The sequence below is a fragment of the Microplitis demolitor genome, chromosome 6, assembly GCF_026212275.2.
Source record: "Microplitis demolitor isolate Queensland-Clemson2020A chromosome 6, iyMicDemo2.1a, whole genome shotgun sequence".
Taxonomy (NCBI): domain Eukaryota; kingdom Metazoa; phylum Arthropoda; class Insecta; order Hymenoptera; family Braconidae; genus Microplitis; species Microplitis demolitor.
This window is the reverse complement of record NC_068550.1, coordinates 18,362,500-18,384,278: the sequence shown is the minus strand read 5'-3', so window position 1 is coordinate 18,384,278 and position 21,779 is coordinate 18,362,500. Positions and strand designations below refer to the sequence as shown.

The 21,779-nt window shown below is 29.2% G+C and overlaps 1 protein-coding gene and 1 long non-coding RNA gene across 3 annotated transcripts in view; both read right to left on the bottom strand.

Annotated features, from left to right (window-relative positions):
- LOC103572303 (ecdysone-induced protein 78C) overlaps nucleotides 1-21,779 on the bottom strand; it is a 186,081-nt gene that overhangs the window by 105,134 nt on the left and 59,168 nt on the right. The window contains exon 1 of one of the 2 annotated variants that reach the window (XM_053739893.1): nucleotides 12,684-14,354. The exons of the other annotated variant lie outside the window; for it this stretch is intronic. Coding sequence (XP_053595868.1) covers nucleotides 12,684-12,969 — 286 coding nt within the window. The 5' untranslated portion in view covers nucleotides 12,970-14,354. Of the gene's footprint in view, nucleotides 1-12,683; nucleotides 14,355-21,779 lie in introns of those variants that run through there. 2 annotated transcript variants of the gene reach the window in all.
- Nucleotides 16,672-19,597, bottom strand: LOC103572298 (uncharacterized). The gene is made up of 7 exons (XR_008403857.1): nucleotides 19,438-19,597; nucleotides 18,784-19,343; nucleotides 18,459-18,556; nucleotides 18,337-18,372; nucleotides 18,016-18,220; nucleotides 17,072-17,906; nucleotides 16,672-17,011 (listed from the first exon to the last, which is right to left on the bottom strand). It is a non-coding gene; the product is annotated as an uncharacterized LOC103572298 (long non-coding RNA).

The window sequence follows — 21,779 nt, the reverse complement described above, 5'->3', positions numbered from 1 at the left end:
GGCCCATACTTTCAGGGAAAAGTTCCCATAAGTATGGAAACAATTCCCATCATTATGGTAGCAGTTCCCATATCGCATGTGAAAGAATTATGGTAATGATTACCATACTATTATGGTAATGATTACCATACTATTATGGTAATGGTTACCATAATATACTATCCCAAATAAATCAATTTATTTATGGCTTTTTTTTAAATATTTCTTAATGACGACCCTGCCTAAAACGTCCGAAAGATTTTTATAACTATGTATAAGGCTCCATGCTTAGCTATAGAACTTCTCATGGAACTCATTCATTCTTATAAAATCTCTATCGGAATTTTTGAGAATCTATTGGACTCTGTAACAGTGCATTTTGATTTTCGACTTGGAAATCGAGCGTAAATACTTAAGATTATTCTATGACCATCTATTATGATAATTGGATGTTAATTGACACTTCTTAGTCACCCGGGACCATGTCAGAGGCCCCCTAGATCAAATCCTACTTGAATTTAAACGACAGTGGGGTAGTCTCACGTCGCCAAAATCTACCTATAAAAAGGCCAGCAAGCACTTGCTCAACGACTGAGGGCCTGGCCACCAACTAGAGCGGACCAGTAGGGTAGTGGACTGATGACGATAAGTCACATCTAGTCATCAATTCCCAAAGACGAGTTTCATTTAATTTATTGTATGTCCTTGAGTTTGGTCGTCTAGTATTGATAGCCGCAGTGATTATCGCACACCTCGAACGCGAAGCAGAAAGGTAGTGCTCTATTGTCACCAAATCAAAAAATCGCGATCCGTTTACTTTAAATCACTTCCACTAGCTTCATATTTCACTTTTTTAAAACATTATCTAAAGAACGTTTGCATTCACCATATAATTATACAAGTGGTCATTAAATTTATATTTAAAAGTTTAATAAGTGAATTATGCCGATAAAATTTGGAGAGTCCTACATCATAGCTGGTCATTTCCTGGGGTTTTCTACCACCAAAGATTGGGCCTACGTCGCTGCTGCAGCATTTTCTGAGGGTCATTTTCCACCTACGACTACAAGGTTGGAGCACGTAGTAAGGTACACGATAAGTGGGATTCCGTTTTCCCCTAATTAAAATTATACTTGGCCTCCTCCCGCGTAAATTAAAATATAAAACTTAACGCTATATTTGTTCCTAATTAATTCAAAAGTATAAAATTGGGGAATCTTCCATATTGTAAAATGGATACTTGGTTAAACAAATAAAATATTTATCTGTGATAATAAAAACTAAACCTGTTACTAAATAAATTACCAGGTCCGTTCCGTTTATAATTGATAAGCACAGATCTCAGGGAAACGAGGCGAGCCCCTCACCTTTCATCTCGAAAAATAAATTAATTTAAGTTAATTACAAGTATTCTTAGGCCAGGTAATATATCTCTGAGATTTTCTGAACAGGGAAATAAATATATTTGGTACAATTAAATATGACCGTTGATTAAAATGATTTTATAATTTGACTGACATATATCATTTATTTGTGATACGTAAATGAAATACTTGTGATAAAGATATCAAATTCGTGACGAATAACGGGGAATTTGGCTATACTTAACATACCTTTGAAGCGCATAACCCAACTAACATTTATTTGCAGCAATTGGGTCATTTTTTTACCACAAATGAATCATTTATTTCACGTAATAAAACCGCTCAAATATATTATGCCTTTATTCACAATTAAATATTTATTTGGCTATTTCCGAATAAACGATGTCTTCGGCTCAGATAAGTCTTAGTTGGCTCAAATAAACCTTTTTTTCGGTGTAGAAAAAATATGGGTAGATTAGTTAACCTGAATAGTATGACCATTTTTTAATTTTCTCTACTAAATAATTTTTATTGTGTCTCCCTTGTAGGAACAAAAATATTGACAACGAGGCCTGTCTTGGCTTAACTCGGGGTTATTATTTCAATGCTTAGAAAGACTTGGGCCAAGCTTGGATTTCAAGCTTTCTCTAAAGTTAATAAGTTTCGCACCAAGCCTTAGCCAAGCTTGGGCCTATCGTTTTCTCCGATAAGGGTTACTGTCTAAATTATTCCATTACGAATTGGTAAAACAACTGACTCGAAAGTAACAAAAATATTTAAAAAAAATTTCGTTCATTTAATTAAATATTAAAAACTTGAGTTTCGATATTAAATTATCCCAGGCGGATTTGAATTACGGTAACTTACAGAAATCTACCGTACCTTTCGGTGAATTACGGCATTTTTGCCGTAGATTGCCCTGTTTTCCGTAAAGAACTGTAAAATATCGTATTTCACGGTATAATACCGGAGATTACGATAGAATGCCGTACTTTGCGGTGTAATTCCGTGTTTCACGGTAAAATCCGAAATTTTTCCAGTATGGCAAAATACCGAATGTTAAGGATATGGTATCGTAATTTTGTTAAATATTGACTCCGTTTATCGTAAGATACGATACAACATCGAATTTTCACCGTAAATTACCGTTAAATATTTTGCATTAGTGCAATATACAATACCATACTTTATAACATGTTATTGTAAAGTATTATACCATAAAATACTGTATTACTGTATACTTAATTTATAAATATTTGAATACAGATACTGTCTGAAAACAATAGTATGAGTTCCAATATAAAAAAATGTTAAATTAGTAAAGAGCTATACTGTCACTATTTTCTTATTACACTACTAAAATTCACGTAATTATTTTTTAAGCCTTTTCGATTATTAAAAATATATTCTATCAAAATGACACAAAAAATTCAGCATTGAGAAGCTCTAGGGATAAAATAATTACTTTATCAAAGAAATCCAAACTTATTGGATATATTTTTTATTTTATACAGAGTAAATTTTGCATGGTTTTGCAAGGTTTTTTTTATAATTCTCTTATCGATCGAGTTATTTAAACCAACATATTGAAAAATGACTCAACAAGTGTGGCATCTCTGTCACACTCACTTACCTCCGCTGTCTGTACTTTATGCTTTCACTGCGCCTGTCTCATACTTATTGTTACGAGTCGAAAAAACACATTGTGCTTAGAATAGTGTCTAAATACCCGGAAAAAAAAAAATTTCATGAAAATTTATAAAATTTTATCAGTCCATTTTTCGCATCAAATTTCATAAAAAAATTTTTCCCTGATATCTTCGAAACTATTAGAAATTTCTCGTGACGTGGAATAAAAAAGTTTTGAATAATATAATAATGAATAGAATAATATTTATACAAGTCTTTATGACCCATAGTTTATAATAAATTTATTACTTTCTAAAACTGAATAGTGAATATTCACTAGCCGCTTATGAATTTTGTTAATTCATTTTTAGAGAACACACATCTTTTAACTCTGTTCAGAAAAAAAATTTTTTTTGATTTATTTCAAATAACATTTTAACTCATTGATCCATTCAAGAGAAAAGAATTAAATATTGTTGTTATAATAATTCACAATACAAACTTTCAAAATATAAGAAAATAAAACATTACCTTTAAATATTAAGAAACAACAATGTGGTTCCCTATCTTCCGACCCATTTGAGTAGTTTCTATGAGAGCTTTCGGATATGGTTGATATTTTTTTCTAAATAGAGTTCACAGGTGTGTAAATAATTTTTGTTAAATGACGATTTTATTATCAATTATTGGTACTAGAGACTTAGAACGAACATTATCCTAACCATTACTATATTTTTCGTAATTTTATTACTGCATATTCCAATAAATTTTTAATAATTATTGTAAAAATATTTAAATTTGAAGCTAAGCGCAATGTGATTTTTTGACTGGTAACAATAAGTATGAAATAAACGCAGTTAGGTGTAAAGGACAGACAGCGGAGGTAAGGGAGCGTGAGCAAGACGCTACACTAATTGAGCCATTTTTCAATTCGTTGGTTTAAATAAATCGATAAATAATTGAACTAAAGAAATAATTATTGTTACGAAATTTATTTCATACAAAATAACAAGTAATCTATGTTAAAATTTCTTAAATAAAATTATTGGTCCATCTGCCAGATCGATTTAAACAATTAAATTGCTTATAACAAACGAACAGATCAGCTTACAGAAAAGTGACACCTATTCAATTCCATATATGAAAATCTATAGAAATTAACAATAATATTTCGACGATCTATGATTGCCCACAGAGCCTTACGTATAGGGTCCAATATCGAAAAGGGGTAATTGAAATGTACACGGAGAAAAAAATATAGGAACATTACTGAATTCATATTGTAATTTTACAACGCTATTAAAATTGTGTAACTTTTACTTTCTTGAAAAATTAATTTTTAGTTATATTTAGTAATTTTTATAATTTAAATATGGAATTAAATATAAACTGCATTAGTAAACTTGACTATATATTTAATAAATTTTATTATCACGCTTAGCAAATTTCACTATATTAAAATGGAAATAAATAAAATTAAATATTTCTTAGTTTTTTAACTTTTTATCATTATTATTATATTATTTATGTCATCTGTATTGGTGCTAATGTCGATTTGTATTTTTAACAAATCGCTTGTTATAACCGTCATTCAAACCCTGATCTCCCGCACGCTAGTCTTTTCTTATGTCTGGTGGTTCGATGTCTCCTTTGGATAAAGGTTTCTGAACTTGTAATACATATTTGTATATGATATCCCCACCAACTTTTAATTTTATCGATCTGCTTCGAAAAAATTACAAGCCGTTTAATAATTTTTAGTTGCTGTACAATACTTGATACTACGCTATTTATCTGGTGTACAGAAATTGCTAAACAGATTGTTATTTTTGTATACTGTTGGTATTTAATGCATATTTATAGTTAATTTTTATATTTTTACAGAGCAACAATCGTTGAATCGTATTAACAAATATAGTCCTAAACGTTTAGTAATAATTTAATATTTTCTTTATAAAATTTGCTGTTTGATTAATAAAGAATAGATTATTAAAGATACAAATAAATTAGCAATAAAAGTAATAATATAGCAATTTTTCAGATAAACATATAGTATTAATTACTGTTTTGTCATTTTTACTATACATTTAGTAATAAATAGTAAAAGTGATGCACTTATTTATTATATTGATTTACATTACTACTTCTTACTTAAATATATTAAATATTAAAGTATTCTCAAGACTCGTTTTCTCCGTGTACACAGAAAAGAAGGATTTTTTGGCGCGAATAATTTTTACTCGCCCTAAAAAAATTTTTACTTGCCTTAATAAATTTTCTGTATTATCAACTGAAAACGAAAATTTTCTTGTAATAAAAGATTTCTTGAGACGATTTCATACGCCAAGAAATCCTTCTTTTCAGTGTAATCTATAAAAAAGTGAATTATTACTAATTTGTAAATATTCGATAATTTCTAGTGAATTTCACTAGTTCACTTCTAGAGAGTATAAAAAATCGTCTTTCGTAACTTATGAATGACTCTTTAATACCGAACATAAACTTATAGTGCGAATCGTAATTATCGGTTATACTCTGGGTAATACTATTTAAATTAAGGCTGCCCTGTATATTCGAATATTTCTCACTAAGACTAATACATGAGTCTAGAAAAATTACAAATGAGATGCTCATGTGTTGACAACCTCACCTTCGGTTCGAATACTAATTGTTACAACACGCGTTTTATGCATTATCGTACAACAAACATAAACTTCACTCTCTTATAATCATTTTTTGTCAATGGTATTTCTCGAATGATTCACTAATTAACATTAATTTTGCGGCATTTGACAAGAGTATAATTGAAAGCTGATCAAATTTTCGATTAGTTGTTAAGTTATTGAAAAAAAAAAAAATTTATTTTTGGAATTACTTAAAATTTTTTTAACAGATCTATCTCAAGTTCTCAAGAAATTCAAATTTTAAATAATCTATGTGAATTAACTTAAAATCACCAAGCGTGTCAATTCTATTTAAAAACATTGTACGCACACACCCACACACACCACAAAGGATGACAACCAAAAAGTTTTACCGCGATCTAGATCCGGTTAATATTAAAAATCATTTGAGTTTGCTCTTAAAGAACTTTAATACAAATAGGGAAATATACTTGAATTTTGTTCATTATAGTTGTAAAATTAATTAACAAAGTGAGATCATTATAATGGAAATTGAAAAATGTTGTCGAAGTGAAGAAATGTTAAAATATTAAGAGTATTCAAATCAGTATGTTTGAAACTATTTAAAAAAAATGTTTAAAACAGCCATTTTTCTAATCTTCCAGCAACAATCCGACTGAAAAACCCTTTCGATAAATCTTAAAATATATTCAGACCTGATTTAGCGACGAGAAACATAAATATAACATGAAACCTGACTAGCTAAGTCAAGTCAGGAACAAAGGATCAGGATGAGATCATAACTCCCACATTCGAAAAAATTATAGTCGACTAAAGTTCAGCTAATTGGGATGAGATTAGAACCAGATTAAAATCTTCCAAATCCAATCTGCTGCTGTCACGCTAAAATATGCACGGGAAACCTCAATACTTATTATCGTACTTTATTAATTTACCACCGTAGTAACTCAAAAGCTACCTCATTCTATAACTAAATTGATTAAAAATAGTTTAAAACTGTAATCTTATGACAATGATCCGGATAGGCTTTTTTTGGTGTATGCAAATGAATAAATAATTACATAAATTATTTCTTGCAACTCATAGTAAGAAAGCACGTCTTAGATTGGTTAAAAATGACACTGCAAAGAACAAATATCGCGAAGAATGTCCACATTGTTCGGGAAAAATATGACAAATCTACACGTTATATATATATATATATATATATATATATATATATATATATATATATATATATATATATATATATATATATATATACTATTTATTGGTCACTAAACGATCCAACAGAAAACCCAGTGAATAGCCGTCTCAAATTAGGACAACGGAAAGTCCCAGATTATAGAAAATTATCTTACTGTATTTAATTATAATGCGCAACCCGTGAAAAATGAATTATCCGTGGCCATGCATGGCCGTATATGGCTCATATATGAAGCATATATGGTCATACATGGGCATACTTGGCACCAACTTTTTTATACAGTCATGCATGGCCATACATGGCCTTGTATGGTTCATGTATGGCCATGCATGACTGTATTAAAAAAGTTCCCGTGAAAAATGAATCATACATGGCCATGCATGGCCGTATATGGCTCATATATGAAGCATGTATGGCCATACATGGACATACTAACTTTTTTAATACAGTCATGCATGACCATTAGATTGTTTCAAATTAGGGGACTACTTTTATTTTTTTGATGAACATTGAAAAATCGAAAGGGTATCTTAAAATATGGTGATAGTTAAAATTTGAGCTCTTAATATTGATGTTTAGAGGTGGCTATTGACAATTTTCGATTTTTCATTTAGTAGCATGGTAAAAAATACATAACTTCCGAAAAAATCAAGATACAAAAAACCTCTCCTTAAACATTTTGTAGAAAATTTACTGATCTGGAAAAAAAGTCTTTTATGATTTTTGTATAAATTAAACCATTCACAAGATATCCGACATCAAAGTTTGATAGAATTCAAAGAACTTGTTTTTGCTCGTTCTGAATTTTTTATCATGTCAACTAATGAAAATTCAGAAATTCTCAATATTATTTTTTTATAGGAAATTGAATGCTCTAAAAAAAGTGTTCTGATCGATTTTAAGAGCTCGACATTAAAATGGAAATAACTAGAAGAGAATGCGGAATTAAAAAAAAATTTATCAGAGATAATTTGTAGAAAATAAAATTGCCTACAAAAAAGATTCAATAATATTTTATGATTAGTCCGATAGTTTCACCTGAAGAGTAAAAAGATCTCGAAATTTACTCTAACTTGACTTCAAGCTCCAATAACTTTTGAACAGATAGATTTATAGAAAAATGATAAGAGACTTTTTTTGTATGGCATTGAATCTCATATAAATAACAATATTGAGAATTTCTGAATTTTCATTAGTTCACATGATATAAAATTCAGAACGAGCAAAAACAAGTTCTTTGAATTCTATCAAACTTTGACGTCGGATATCTTGTGAATGGTTGAATTCATGCAAAAATCATAAAAGACATTTTTTGTAGATCAGTAAATTTGCTACAAAATATTTAAGGAGAGGTTTTTTGTATCTTGATTTTTTTGGAAGTTATGTATTTTTTACCATGCTACTAAATGAAAAATCGAAAATTGTCAATAGCCACCTCTAAACATCAATATTAAGAGCTCAAATTTTAACTGTCACCATATTTTAAGATACCCTTTCGATTTTTCAATGCTCATCAAAAAAACAAAAGTAGTCCCCTAATTTGAAACAGTCTAATGACCATACATGGCCATGTATGGCTCATATATGGTCATACGTAGGCATATAAACTTTTTTCATACAGGCATGTATGGCCATATACAGTCATACAAAACCTTGCATGGCCATGTATGGTTCATATATAGCCATGCATGACTGTATTAAAAAAGTTGGTATGTCCATGTATGGCCATATATGCTCCATCTATGGCCATATATTCTCCATGTATGGCCATGCATGGTCATGTATGATTTATTTTTCACGGATATATATATATATATATATATATATATATATATATATATATTTAAATAAATTTAGTTAACTATTACAATTACTTATAAACAAAATGTTGTAGTGGTAAAAAAATAGGAAATTTTTTTGATATCACTAACAGCATGTTGATGATTATATTTTACTTTTTCGAAAGTGATTGTATTCTTTGAACCTTACGTAGCAAAACTAAACTTTATTGTAATTGTCGGTCGTATAGCGTAGTCGTCAAAGCGTCGGTCTCTCGTACGGAAGGTCCCGGGTTCGAATCCTACTAAAGCGGGTGCGCTCATTAATAAGTCTACCGTTTTTTCTCTGAATTCAAAATTTCCATTTCGATTAGGAATTCAATTGTTCACTTATCTGATAATCTCTGCGTCGCCAAAATAATTTAAAAAAAAAAATTTTAATTTAATTAAAATTTCTATACATAGTCATATCAAGTCATATATGGTCGTATAAAGCTATGTACAGCCATACATGGCCATAAATGACCATGTATGGTCATATATGGCCATGCATGGAGCATTCATACATGGCAATGTATGATTCATTTTTCACGGGAATTCACTATATGGACCTTGACTCGAAACTCTAGTTATTTTTGCTTAGTATCTATATGTTGAAAACAATTAAAATAATTTTAAATTATTATAAAAATCAATTCAATCAAATTTAATTGTTATTATTATTATTTAATAATCTTTTGTATCAGAAACAATGCAGGAATTAATTTTATATTAATACAATTGAATATTATTTGAGCTTAATTAAAAAATTAAATTTAATGTAGTGTCCTTTTTTACCAATACAAGACATTATTTTTTACCGTTCGATGCAAAAGCTATTGTAACGGATTGAGTAGGACTGGCTTTCGACACTCGTGTGTTGGCAACACTCGCCTAACGGCTCGTGAACCAATCACACTCGTTGTCGAAAACACCTTCCTCTCAATGCGTTAATATACTATTTACGCACATACGGAAATATATCTCATACTAATGAAGAAACGTTTTTTATGGTATTTAGAAATATTAATTTTAAAAAAATTATAGCCATGGCTCCTTTAATATATAAGAACCATTCATTTAATTTTTACTTTATATGATCACAACCATTTAATTCATAATTATTAACAATTGCTGTTGTTTTTAAAAGCGGTTAATATTATTAAAATTGGTTCTTTTAGACAAGTAGTGGTTAAAAAAAAATATTTTGTTTTGCATTTAAGAAGATAATGCATCGATATTTTTAAATCAAAATTAAAAGAATTTTTATTATTGAGTTTATAGAATATTGCGTAGCAAGGGATGAAAGAAGACGACTTCAAACAAGGGTAAAGTTGACTGCCCGAGCTGAAGATGAGGATTAACATCATCCAAAGTCTGAAATCATGTTTTATCCCGTGCCAAGCACTATATGTTTTATATTACCTGCATTGATGCTGAGAGTTTTAATGTATGAAACCACCCTGCTTAAGAAACGATAGATTCTCATAATAGCCGTATGCATAAAGCCTATATGGGGCTGTAGCTCTTTCTTATAGAACTCATTTATTCTCATAAAACTTATATATGAATTCATAAGAATCTATTTGATTCCATAAGATCTACAAGATCGTTCTTTAAATATGTATTGTTTTGATTTTGAAGCTTAGATTACTATTTTTTTAACCAGTTTCAATTTAATTTTTGATAAAAATGCTGGGTATTTTTACAATTAATTCCAATTTTTATATGTTTTTAGAATAAGCCTTGTTTGATTACGACCCCATCAAAAAGATTCATATAGGAATCCAGCCTAAATTCCTATATAGTTTCTCACATAGCGTTGTCAGATGGATTTCCATATGCTCTCCTTTAGGAATCTAGCGTAAATGCCGATATAGATTCTCACATGGGTTCCTATGGGAATCCATAACATGCCAAATTTGTGGGAATGGGAATCTAGGATGGATTCCCATGTGGATTTTTTACCTCGATTTCCTATTGGAATCTGCACTATCTCAAAATCCATATGGATATCTTGTCTGGATTAGGAATTAAAGAAAGTAACAATAAGCTTTACGTTATTGATATAAATACCATAAAAGGCGTATGTGTTTTCATAAACTTTCCTGGAGTACAATACTTTTGTACGATTCCTAATTTACTGTTTCCTTAAAATTATTTGTAATTTCTATCAAGTTGTTATACTTTTTGAGTAAATTAAGAAATCAATAACGTATTACAAATACTGACATAAAGAGCATCGATTAATCATTTTTTTGTCAAAAAGTATTCAGCCAATAGAATATTAATAATTTTTTTCATTTATATACGCCTATCAATATACGATAGACATGTAAGGGAGGTCGGGGCAAAGAGGCCCCCTGAAAGTTTGATCAAAACAAAAATTTTTTTTTTGTCTCATTACTGTAAATCCGATCTATTTGCGCATTTTTAACTCTACGAATGACACCTGAGGTAAAATGGGCCAGCCGAAAATTCTGAAAAAATGATTCTTTCATATTTTTATCGTTAAATTATCAAAAATTCCATATATTAATCCATTCTTTGGATGATTCCCTATAACTGGGGCAAATTTGCCCACTAAAAATAATGGCAAATAAGAAGTAGAAAATTGTTTTTTTTTTTTTTTTTTTTTTTTTTTTTCATTAAATAACAATCAGTAATTAAACTAATCGTGGGTAAACGATTTATTACACCTTAAAAAATTTTTTTTGCATAATGTAAAACTAAAAATAGTTGTCAAAAGAAAGAAATACATTCTTAATGATGAAAACAATTTAAAAAAAAAAAAAAAAAAAAATTCAGAGTTTCGGCAAAATGCCCATAAACTTGTTCGAAGTAGGACAAAAGTAAAGTGATCTGACGGCTAAATGCCACAAAAAATAATGATCGGCTTGGGGGGGCTACCCTGCCCCGGTCTCCCCTATAGAAATCCAGATACCCTGGAATCGATCGAAAGTACTTATATAAAAACCCAGATTCCTATATTAATTTCCTATAAGGAAATCCAGACACCCACAATTTTCTATGTAGGTTTCCTACATGGGAATCCAGGTATCCAGTTTTCTATATGGATTTCTTATAAGGGAATTCAGATAACCTATGACTTCCTACTAGAATTCTTATATAAATTCATACACTCCTATATTAATTCTTATGAATTTTTACATAAATCCATGCTTTTTTACATGGACTCTTATGGGTTCCGATTTTTTCTGAAGAGTTCATTTATGAAGAGAGAAGTAAATTTGAATATAATAATTAAAACATCTCGGATTAAAAATCAGTGGTTAATAACTGGCAGTCGGTAACTCCGACTATTCAAAAATCTTTTGCTCTAGTGGTTAGATTTGTCAATTGAATCAATAATTATTATTGACTAAAAATCAGTTATTACCGATTCGATTAGCTGTCTACAAGGACGCACTCTTTACAATTACTAAATCGATAAATCTAACCATCAAAATCGATGATTCCAATTGATTATCACTCAATAAAGGTTACTAAATATTGACCACTAATTTACAAACGATTTTTCATTACGTATGTATACCTATTAAAAAATGATTTACTTTGTAATAGATTGTGTTAATATAAGTTTGATAATTTTTTTCAATTCATATCTGTAAAATATTATACATAAATGCTCAGTCTATAAACTTGAACAAAGCGGTCGTATAATGTTGCAAAAGTCTAAAGTGAGAGTGAAATGTCAAATCGCAATAGAAACGCGTGGCAAGAAGAGGTAAAAGGCCATCAGAGTGAAAGTAGTTGAATATAAAAAAAATAAGGAAATGTAAATAATAATAATGATAATAATACTAATAATAATAATAATAATAATAATAATAATAATAATAATAATAATAATAATAATAATAATAATAATAATAATAATAATAGCAATAATAATAATAATAATAATAATAATAATAATAATAATAATAATAATAATAATAATAATAGCAATAATAATAATAATAATAATAATAATAATAATAATAATAATTTCCGGTTTAATAATAAAATAAAAGCAAACCTTGTTTAACGGTAATACCCGAAGGCACTTGAACTACTGGTAAAGTGACAGAATTCGTCGAATTAACAGTAATATGAGCTGGTGTACCAGGCGGAGATGATGCACTTGCACTCCCAACCGATCCTGGATCACTAAAGCCTTGGGCACTATTGTCCTCAGGACCATCGAAAAAACTCAGATTAAACTCGCTTCCAGCATCAAATGACACTTCCGGCGTAAGAGTGTCCGGTGCCGGGGTACTTCCCAAGCCCACCGTTAATGATTGATCGATTTTAAAAACATCCATTGTACAGCCTCAACTTAGTCTTACTAATTACCATTCGCAATTATATAATCTTATATGGCTGAATTATTAAAAATTTTAATCGTAAGACTTCATGTAATTTTACTTGGAAATATTAATATAAAAGTTCATTACTTTATTTTACACGCTATAATTTGAATCTCAGGATGCTAAAAGATTCTTAGTTTATACTGGTAAGTTAAAAAAAAAAAGAGGCCGAAAAATACAAAGAGAAGAGTGAGAAAAAGTGAATGTCATTGCCGTAATCTTCGGACATTGACTTAACAAGTCTTGTCTCTTTTCTCCGCTCTTTCTCTGTACTCACAATCCTTTATCGTTATTTATTTTTTTTTTCTTTTTACTTGAATAATAAATTTTTCTCTTTTCAATTTCGTATTGTTATTCGTATTCTCATATTACTTGCTTGCCGATTTTAACATGATCACATACAATGTAATTGTCAATGATTCATTGATGAAAAAAACTAAATTTTCTATAAAAATTTTAGTAAATTAACGAAAAGAAACTAAATTACACTATGAAAAACAGATCATCTTGAGAAAATGTTTTGCAGTAAGTAAACGGCAATTTGTCTCTAACGCAATGTTTCACCGCGGTTCCGCGTTCCATTTATACGTCACTAGTACAGTGCATTCACCTTGGATACGAGCATTGTCAAAATCCTTTCATAACTCTGCGTGGTTTGATTTTAAATGGAAAATTTGTATATTTATATGTACATAATAAAATGAAAATAGAAAAATAGAAAGTAATACTTTTCTAATAAATTTGATATATTATCCAGCGTATCCAAAGTGCTAATTCCAATGAAATCAAATGGAAAAAAAATAATAATAAACGTTAGTTTCAATAAATTATTGAATTCAATTAATGAATATTTTTAAGTTTGCACTGGTGGCATATTTAAAAAAGTTTTTTTATGATTTTTTGCTTTCAGCAGTCCAATCAGTACTGAATATTTTAGTTATTCAATGGTTTCAAGAAAATCACTTATATTTAATGTCAATAAATAGCAATAGGGTATTTTAATAACATATTTGTAATTAACTGTTTTAATTCACTTAAACCATGTGTTTATATATTTATACACTATTACATCGAACATAAATTAAAAATAAACCATCCGATTTGTTTCCTTTAAGCCAAAGAACAATTATTAGCTTAGATGAATATCTAATAAACAACAATGGTGATATGAAAAATTAGTAACATGTGTATGTAAAAACCATGTGTTCACGTTTTCACTGGTTCAAGCGAATTTGAGTTTCTCAAGTAATCCTCACGTATGAGCACGCTTAAACGCAAGTTGCGCGAGCTTGGTTTACCTGTGAGGTAAGTAAAACCCGGCATGTTACGGCATTGCAACTCGCGCGAGAGATTCGAGAGGTAGTCCGGGGCGTGGGGATACCACCGGCTCATGTACACGAGGGAGAATGATGACGACGATGACGACGACGAAAACGCCAACAACGAATAGTATATAAGAAGAAAAAGGTAAGTATGAGTTAGACGATGGTACGCTTGAGAGAAAGAGAATGATGATGATGAGGTAGAGAGTTAGGGATGGAATGGAAGGGGAATTAAATGAACGAAGTAGACACGAGGTAAAGAGGGAAAGAGTTAGTGGGGAAGATAGGAGGTAGTAGGCTCCACACGTTCGTTTGGAAGGTATAGAGACGTAAAGAGGGAGAAACGAGTGGACCAACTGGGTTCACCAGTAACGATAGTTCATTGACCGAGAAGTGCCGAGCTAGCCCGAGCAAACGTTTTATCCCGATCTCATGCTAAAACTGAATTTTCGTACTCACTAACTCATCAAGACTGTGTATGTTTTTCGAATCTTCTTTATTCGCACCTTTAATATTTTGTGCAAACTTTTATATATTTTTTACGATCCCATCGAAACTTGTTTTAGAGAATTTAAAATAGAAAAAGGTGTAGATTTGTGACAATACTTCTACAAGAAATAAAATCCAAAAAAATAATTGTATGAACTATTTAAATTAGGAGAAATACACATGTTCAATTTATTTCCTCTAAGCTATGGTTTTTCATACTTTCTCATAATTTTTTAATATTTTAAAATTAAAAAATTTTCGAATGGTAATTATTGGACTCTAGTTTATAATAATTAATTTGCCATTTTTATCCAAACTTTAGATATCATTAGCTGATAAGAAATTATGTTTTCAAATTATAAGTAGCATTGATTAAGTTTTTCACTTGAACTGAAATATCTAAATGTTAATAGAACTTGGGTACTCAAAACCACAGTCATAAAATCTATTTACGACACATTTTTTGTTTTGTATTTGTTTATTTTCACGCGAAAACTTGCTTTCATGATCTTTTTTTTTGTTGGCTTTACAAGGGGATGAAGTTCCACATATATACCATCATGAACATGAAAATCTTGGTATATACACTTATTCAGGAAAGGATATGCACCAAGTCAGAGTAATGAACCTTAGAAACCGGTTACATCCTTGCATACTCTTAGCTTTCGTATCTATACTTACGGTATATGAGCTATTGGTAGTTTAAACCAGCATGAAATTACTTACATATAATTAGAAGCTTTCTGTATTTAATCAATGAGCAAAATGAAAATAAAATGTTAAAAACGATTAGACCCACCAACCAACCCTCGATTATCCTGCAGATCGAATTTGAAACATCCTGCTGTATTTGAATTCATAGAGCTAGAAAACATTATTTAAGATGTTTTAGAACTCTTCTAACTCAAGAAAATGTACTTTTTAACTTCCCGCTAAAGAAATCGATGATTTTCAAAAAAAAAATTAGGGTTATTGTTTTCACCCCAATTTTCGAAAATCGAATTTTCAACAGATGTCGACGTTTTGAGGTCCTAGGAAGCTATTCTGACTATTCCCGGGTCGAAAAATTTGATTGGTTTTAGAATAAATGAAAATTTTTAATATTTTTCATCAAATTTAACTTCAATATGTATATCATTTTAACATAAAGATTTGATCTGTTTTTGCCCGTACTATTCCCGATTCAGACTAATTCAAGACCATTTTTAATATTATATTAAAATTTTTTTGATTGTTTCCGGATCAAAATCAGACTAATTTATCACGTTCATTTGGCTGTTTTTTATCGTTTTTAGCTCAAAAATAGACCTTCTTGCTCAACGACTCTCAAGCGGTTTTTAATCGTTTTTAAGAAACTTCTTTTGAGATAAACGTATATTATTTATTATACTAAACAAATTAACATAAACATAAAGAATTGATAATTATGACTTTTGCTTTAATTTCAAAATGGAGGGTTTAAATGTTGGATATTATGGCGAAAATGTTGATTTTATGAAAAATATTCAGAAAGAAAAGTTGTAGGAAAATTAATTTTATATAAAAAATTTCTCTTATGATTTTTCTATACGACCAGTGTTTTCATAGTAATTCCAAAATTGAGATTTATAGTGGATGATTCAAATTTTTGTTAATCATGAAAATCTTATTTTTAAAATTACAGATTTCTTATTGGTCCAAAAAAAAAAAAAAAAACATACGAGATATATTCTTTTTAGAAAATAAAATCTTAAACAACTTATTAGCGATAACAAAAAAATGATAAATTCGAACAAGAACAAACAACTTTTTTTTAGTAGATATTGATTCGTAAAATTTTAATTAAAATTTAATTGATGCTGGTAGTGTTGACTTTGGTTACTTGGAAAATAATTTTGTTGATGTGAATACCATTTAGGTTCACCATGATATCCAGTAAAAGTATTTTGGGGTTGATTATATAAATATGAATTCGAGTAAATGGGTGAAGCTGTTGATGAATTCATTGGTTGGTTTGGAAAGTATCAATTGGAGTGAGGTAAGCTATTTGTTGAAGTAATCATTGACTCATGCCGAAAGTATGAATTTAAGTTAGTAAGTGTGATAGTTGATTGGTTCTGAATGTGCGCAGTTGATTGAGCGAAGTTGTTTGTTGACCGATGATTAGGGTACGCATGTGAGTTGACAGATGTCATAGTTGTTTGATTCTGGAAGTATAAATAAAAGTTAGATTGTTACAGCATTTGTTGATGTAACTTTTGACCTACCTGGGGATATTGATTTGAGTAAGTGGACGAAACTGTTGGTGGGATTATTGACTGGTTATAAAAGCGTGGATTGAAGTAAGTTGGAGTCATCATTGATGGGACTGTTGACTGTGCGCTGGGATGTAGATTTGATAGAGTGGATGGAGCTGTTGATGGAACCATCGCTTGATTGCGAAAGTGTGGATTGGAATGAATTGAAGCGATTGTCGAAGTAACTTTTGACTGTGCACTTGGATATAGATTTGATTGAGTGGATGGAACTGTTGATGGAATTATTGATTGATTCTCGAAGTTTGATTTTGAATGAACAGGATTAATCGCTGATGACTTAAGGGTTGATTGCTGTTCTGTATCATTATTAAAAAGCGTATTTACTCGTGAAGGGTACACTCCTACATTAATTTCTTCACCATTTGCGGATAGTTGATTGTCATTGACTGGCTTCAATAATACTGTCGATGATCGGTCGTTAAGATTTACATTCGTTTCCGAATAAGTAAGTATTAATTCATTATTTGGCGATTTTTCAATGTTATTCTCCAGAACTTGTTCAAATTTTTTACAGTCGTCAACTATTACTAGTGATAATGTTCTTGAATCATTATCGAAGCACGGTGATGAGGATAGAGATCGTGGTGGTAAGTACTGATTATTCGATGAAGTCGATAAATGTTGGTTAAAATTTCCATTATCGTCATCTTCTTCGTCTTCTTGTTTCTCATCAATGATGACAGAGATTTTATGGAATTTGCCTTTCTATTTGTGCATGCTTTATTGAGGACTTGGTTAAACGCCTTTGAAGAAATTTGAGTTTCAGATTTATCATTCATTAAACCTAGAAAAATTATTTAAATAAATTATTTAATTATTAAAAATAACCTAGAACTATAAAAAATCAATTTTAGGCTAAAAATAAATAAAATTATAATTTTTTATGTATGTACTGAAAAGAGCTCGCTAAATTTTTGGATGCAGAGCTAGATTTCCTCGATAGCCTTTAACAGATATAAATTTCAATTTGTCCCCAAACATTTGCACTAAAATATTAGTAAGATATTTTTTCCAATCATTTTCTTTGAAATTAAGAAGATCTATGCTTGTCATTACGGATTTACGGAGATAGCAGCCAGTATTAGGAAATATTTCTACCTAAAAAAAAAAACAAAAAAAAATTGAAGTCAACGGGAAATGAAATCAAATATTTTTCTTGGTTCAATCATCACTTAAAAGTCATATATTTCATCCATATGTTATAGATTTTATACCTTATCTTCAGAATTGGTCAAAATTTCCTTAGTCAGCTGTGAAATTAGTTAATTAATGGAATTAATTTACTAAATAAATTATTAAGTATTAATAATTGTCTGAAAAAATATAGAATTCATACTTTCGTCACTTTATTAATAATATCTTGACGTCCAGGATTCAAAGAATACTCGATTGATGCCAGAAGATTCATGTGAAAAGCTAAAATTTCCGTTGTTACTGTCGAAACAAGAGCAAAGTATAAGATTATCATTATCGATTCTATATTAAACATTAATTATTTGCATTATACTAATTTTAAATTACTGTTAATAATCTTCTAAAGTCATGAAACAATTTTGATAGTTTCGTAAAAATTATGCGTGGAAAAAATATTCATATGAATATCCGTTTAAATTAAATAAATTGAAATTATTATGATAAATAAGAAAATAATTTTTACAAACCACCAGGTATCCAACAAACGTTTTTTGGAGATATTGAATCCATAATTTCTTCTTCTTTTTCTTCTTCCTCATTGTCTTTAGTATCAGATGTTAAATTACTTCCCGGTATTTGAGATCTTCGTGTCTTTACTCGGTCGCTGGTGGATGAAGTTGATGGAATAACTGCCATTGTAACCGTATTAACTTTTTTTTGTTCTTTATCAAGAGCTTGAAATGAAGTAGTGCCTTTTATAATTTTTGATGATTTAATTTTCTTTGATTTAGGTCCTTTTTCTTCCGCTAAAAATGGTTTATTATTTAGAGCATCTTCTTCACGCTTTTTTTCAACAGATCTTTTTCGTTTTTCACAATCTTTTTTTGCTTCCTGCAGTAAAACTCTTGAAGCTAAAATTTTTTTCGTAAATGCTTTTTGTGAATGATCAATAATTTCTCCCGATTCTTCATCAACCTCATTTAATTTAGCTCATTTAATTCTTTATCATCATCAATAATTTAACAATGTTAGAAAATTTATTTGAAGTTTTATATTTTCGTTATGTAAAAATTTTGGAGAAAAACAACTTATAATTAACATAAAAAAAAAAAATTTTGGATTAATTACTAAGAAAAAAACTCAAAATAATAATTAAAGAGAAATTTTATAAAAACACTCACTACTCATTCTGATAATCTTAGCATCAAGATATTTTGGTTTGTTTTTATTATCTTGGAATTTCAATCTCGCTGTGGCTCCTTCATATCTCGATGCAGTTGGAATTTTATTAGACTCCAGCGTTTGTATACTTTTGCTTTTTATCCAGTAAACTAGAGAAAATTTTTTAAGCATCTTGAATTAAATAACATTATTTAAATTGTAAATAATATTAATTTAAAATATCTTTGACAACTTAGGAGTTTAATATTGACTTTTATAAAACAAAAGATAGAGCGCACAAACATATATTCTATACATATACTTACATCGTAATTTATATATGTTATTGCAATGTTTTTGTTTTTTATTCACTGAGACACAAAAATAACTGTACATGTATCATTGTTATTATTATTTATTATTGCTGAATGCTAATTACTTAAAACATCAGCATTTTCAGATTTAATTTATTAATTAAACTCGATATAATTAAAATGCGAAAACGATTTGATGAATTGACTGTAAATGGTAAAAATAAATTTTTTAAACGTTTAAAATTATCAGATGAAGAAAGTTCATCATGTACACACAATGTGAGCGAAAAACCATCGAGAGAAAATATAAATAAAACAAACAGGGAAGCTTATTATACTTGGAAAATAATTCTTAGCAAATTAATATTAAACGAGTTAATTATTGTTGATATTTACACTGATATAAATTGCAATTAAATTTTTTTACAATTATTACTCAATTTGCGTATAGTTATACCATTTGTTCTATTAATTTACACTTCTTTTAGCATTGCAATCAAAATAATCATTTTTGGAGTGTTGACAATTTGGATGTTTTATTATTTTTTTATTCGCTGAATAAGTATTTATAATTTTATATCCTTGCCGTCCTATAAAATGATGTTTACTACACTCAGAAAATGAAGTAATTGCGTTTATTATGCTAAATTTTTAATTCCAATCATCTAGAATGATTGGAACGTTTTTCAATGCAAAAATAGTTAGTGTTATAATTTTTATTAATAGAATTAATAATTATTGGATGATAACTTCTGCAATAAATTTCGAAACAATTACTATCAGGATGGTAACAAATATAATTTCTGATGGAAACTTTTACTATCTGGATTATAAATATAACTATTTAGAATAATAATAATAATAATAATAATAATAATAATAATAATAATAATAATAATAATAATAATAATAATAATAATAATAATAATAATAATAATAATAATAATAATAATAATAATAATAATAATAATAATAATAATAATAATAATAATAATAATAATAATAATAATAATAATAATTAACTCTAGTTAATATACAGGATTGTAACAATTATCATAAATATATTATCATATTTATACAATTATCTAGATAATATTTACTACTATCTGATTGATGGTAGAAATTTTTACCATAACTGGATAGTAACTCCTATTATTTAATTTTCTAAGTGTTTATTTCAAGCTTTGAATTATGTCACAATTATATCAGAATATTTTTACTAAAAAAAAAATATTTGCAATGGTTACACTCTAATTAAATTATATTTGCTCGAGTAAATCACAGCTATTTTATCAAAAAATTCTTTTTTCAGATTTTTAAATCCAGCGATTCCGTCAACATCGAGAGAAAGTAATGATTTTGAAGGAATTTGGTCTCTGAATAATGACAAACAAAACCAAGAAGAAAAAATAATGGGACAGGTAGGCGAAGAGATAGTGAGACGAGATGATGAAGAAATGGTGAGGCAGGAAATCCAAGAAATGATGATACATGAAGAAGAAGATGAAGAAACCAAAGAAGAAAATGACTATGAATTACACGAAGTAGTGGAACAGGAAGAAGACGAAAGAAGCGATGAATTCAAAAGTATTCATGGTACCGAAAACGACAACGGATGTGAACACGAAGAAATAATAGAACATGACATTGTATATAACAACAACAACAATAACAACAACAACAACAACAACAACAACAACAACAACAACAACAACAACAACAACAACAACAACAACAACAACAACAGGGATAATTTTCATTATGATGATGCATCCTATGAACTTCCTGTTTATGAAGGTTCTCCATTGACAGTCGCAGAGAGCATGATGATTATGATGAGCTTAGTTTTAAAACATAATATTTCCGATGCTTGTGTTGATGATATTTTCGATGCAATAAGCATGCATTGTCTCCCACAAAGCTTGCAAAAATTAAATGCATATTATTATAAGAAATATTTCAACTAAGGTAATTCGACGCAAAAAAATCGGTCTTTCGGTTGACCCTGCGGGCCAGCCCCAAAACTTCCCGCTGTTTTCGACCTCAAA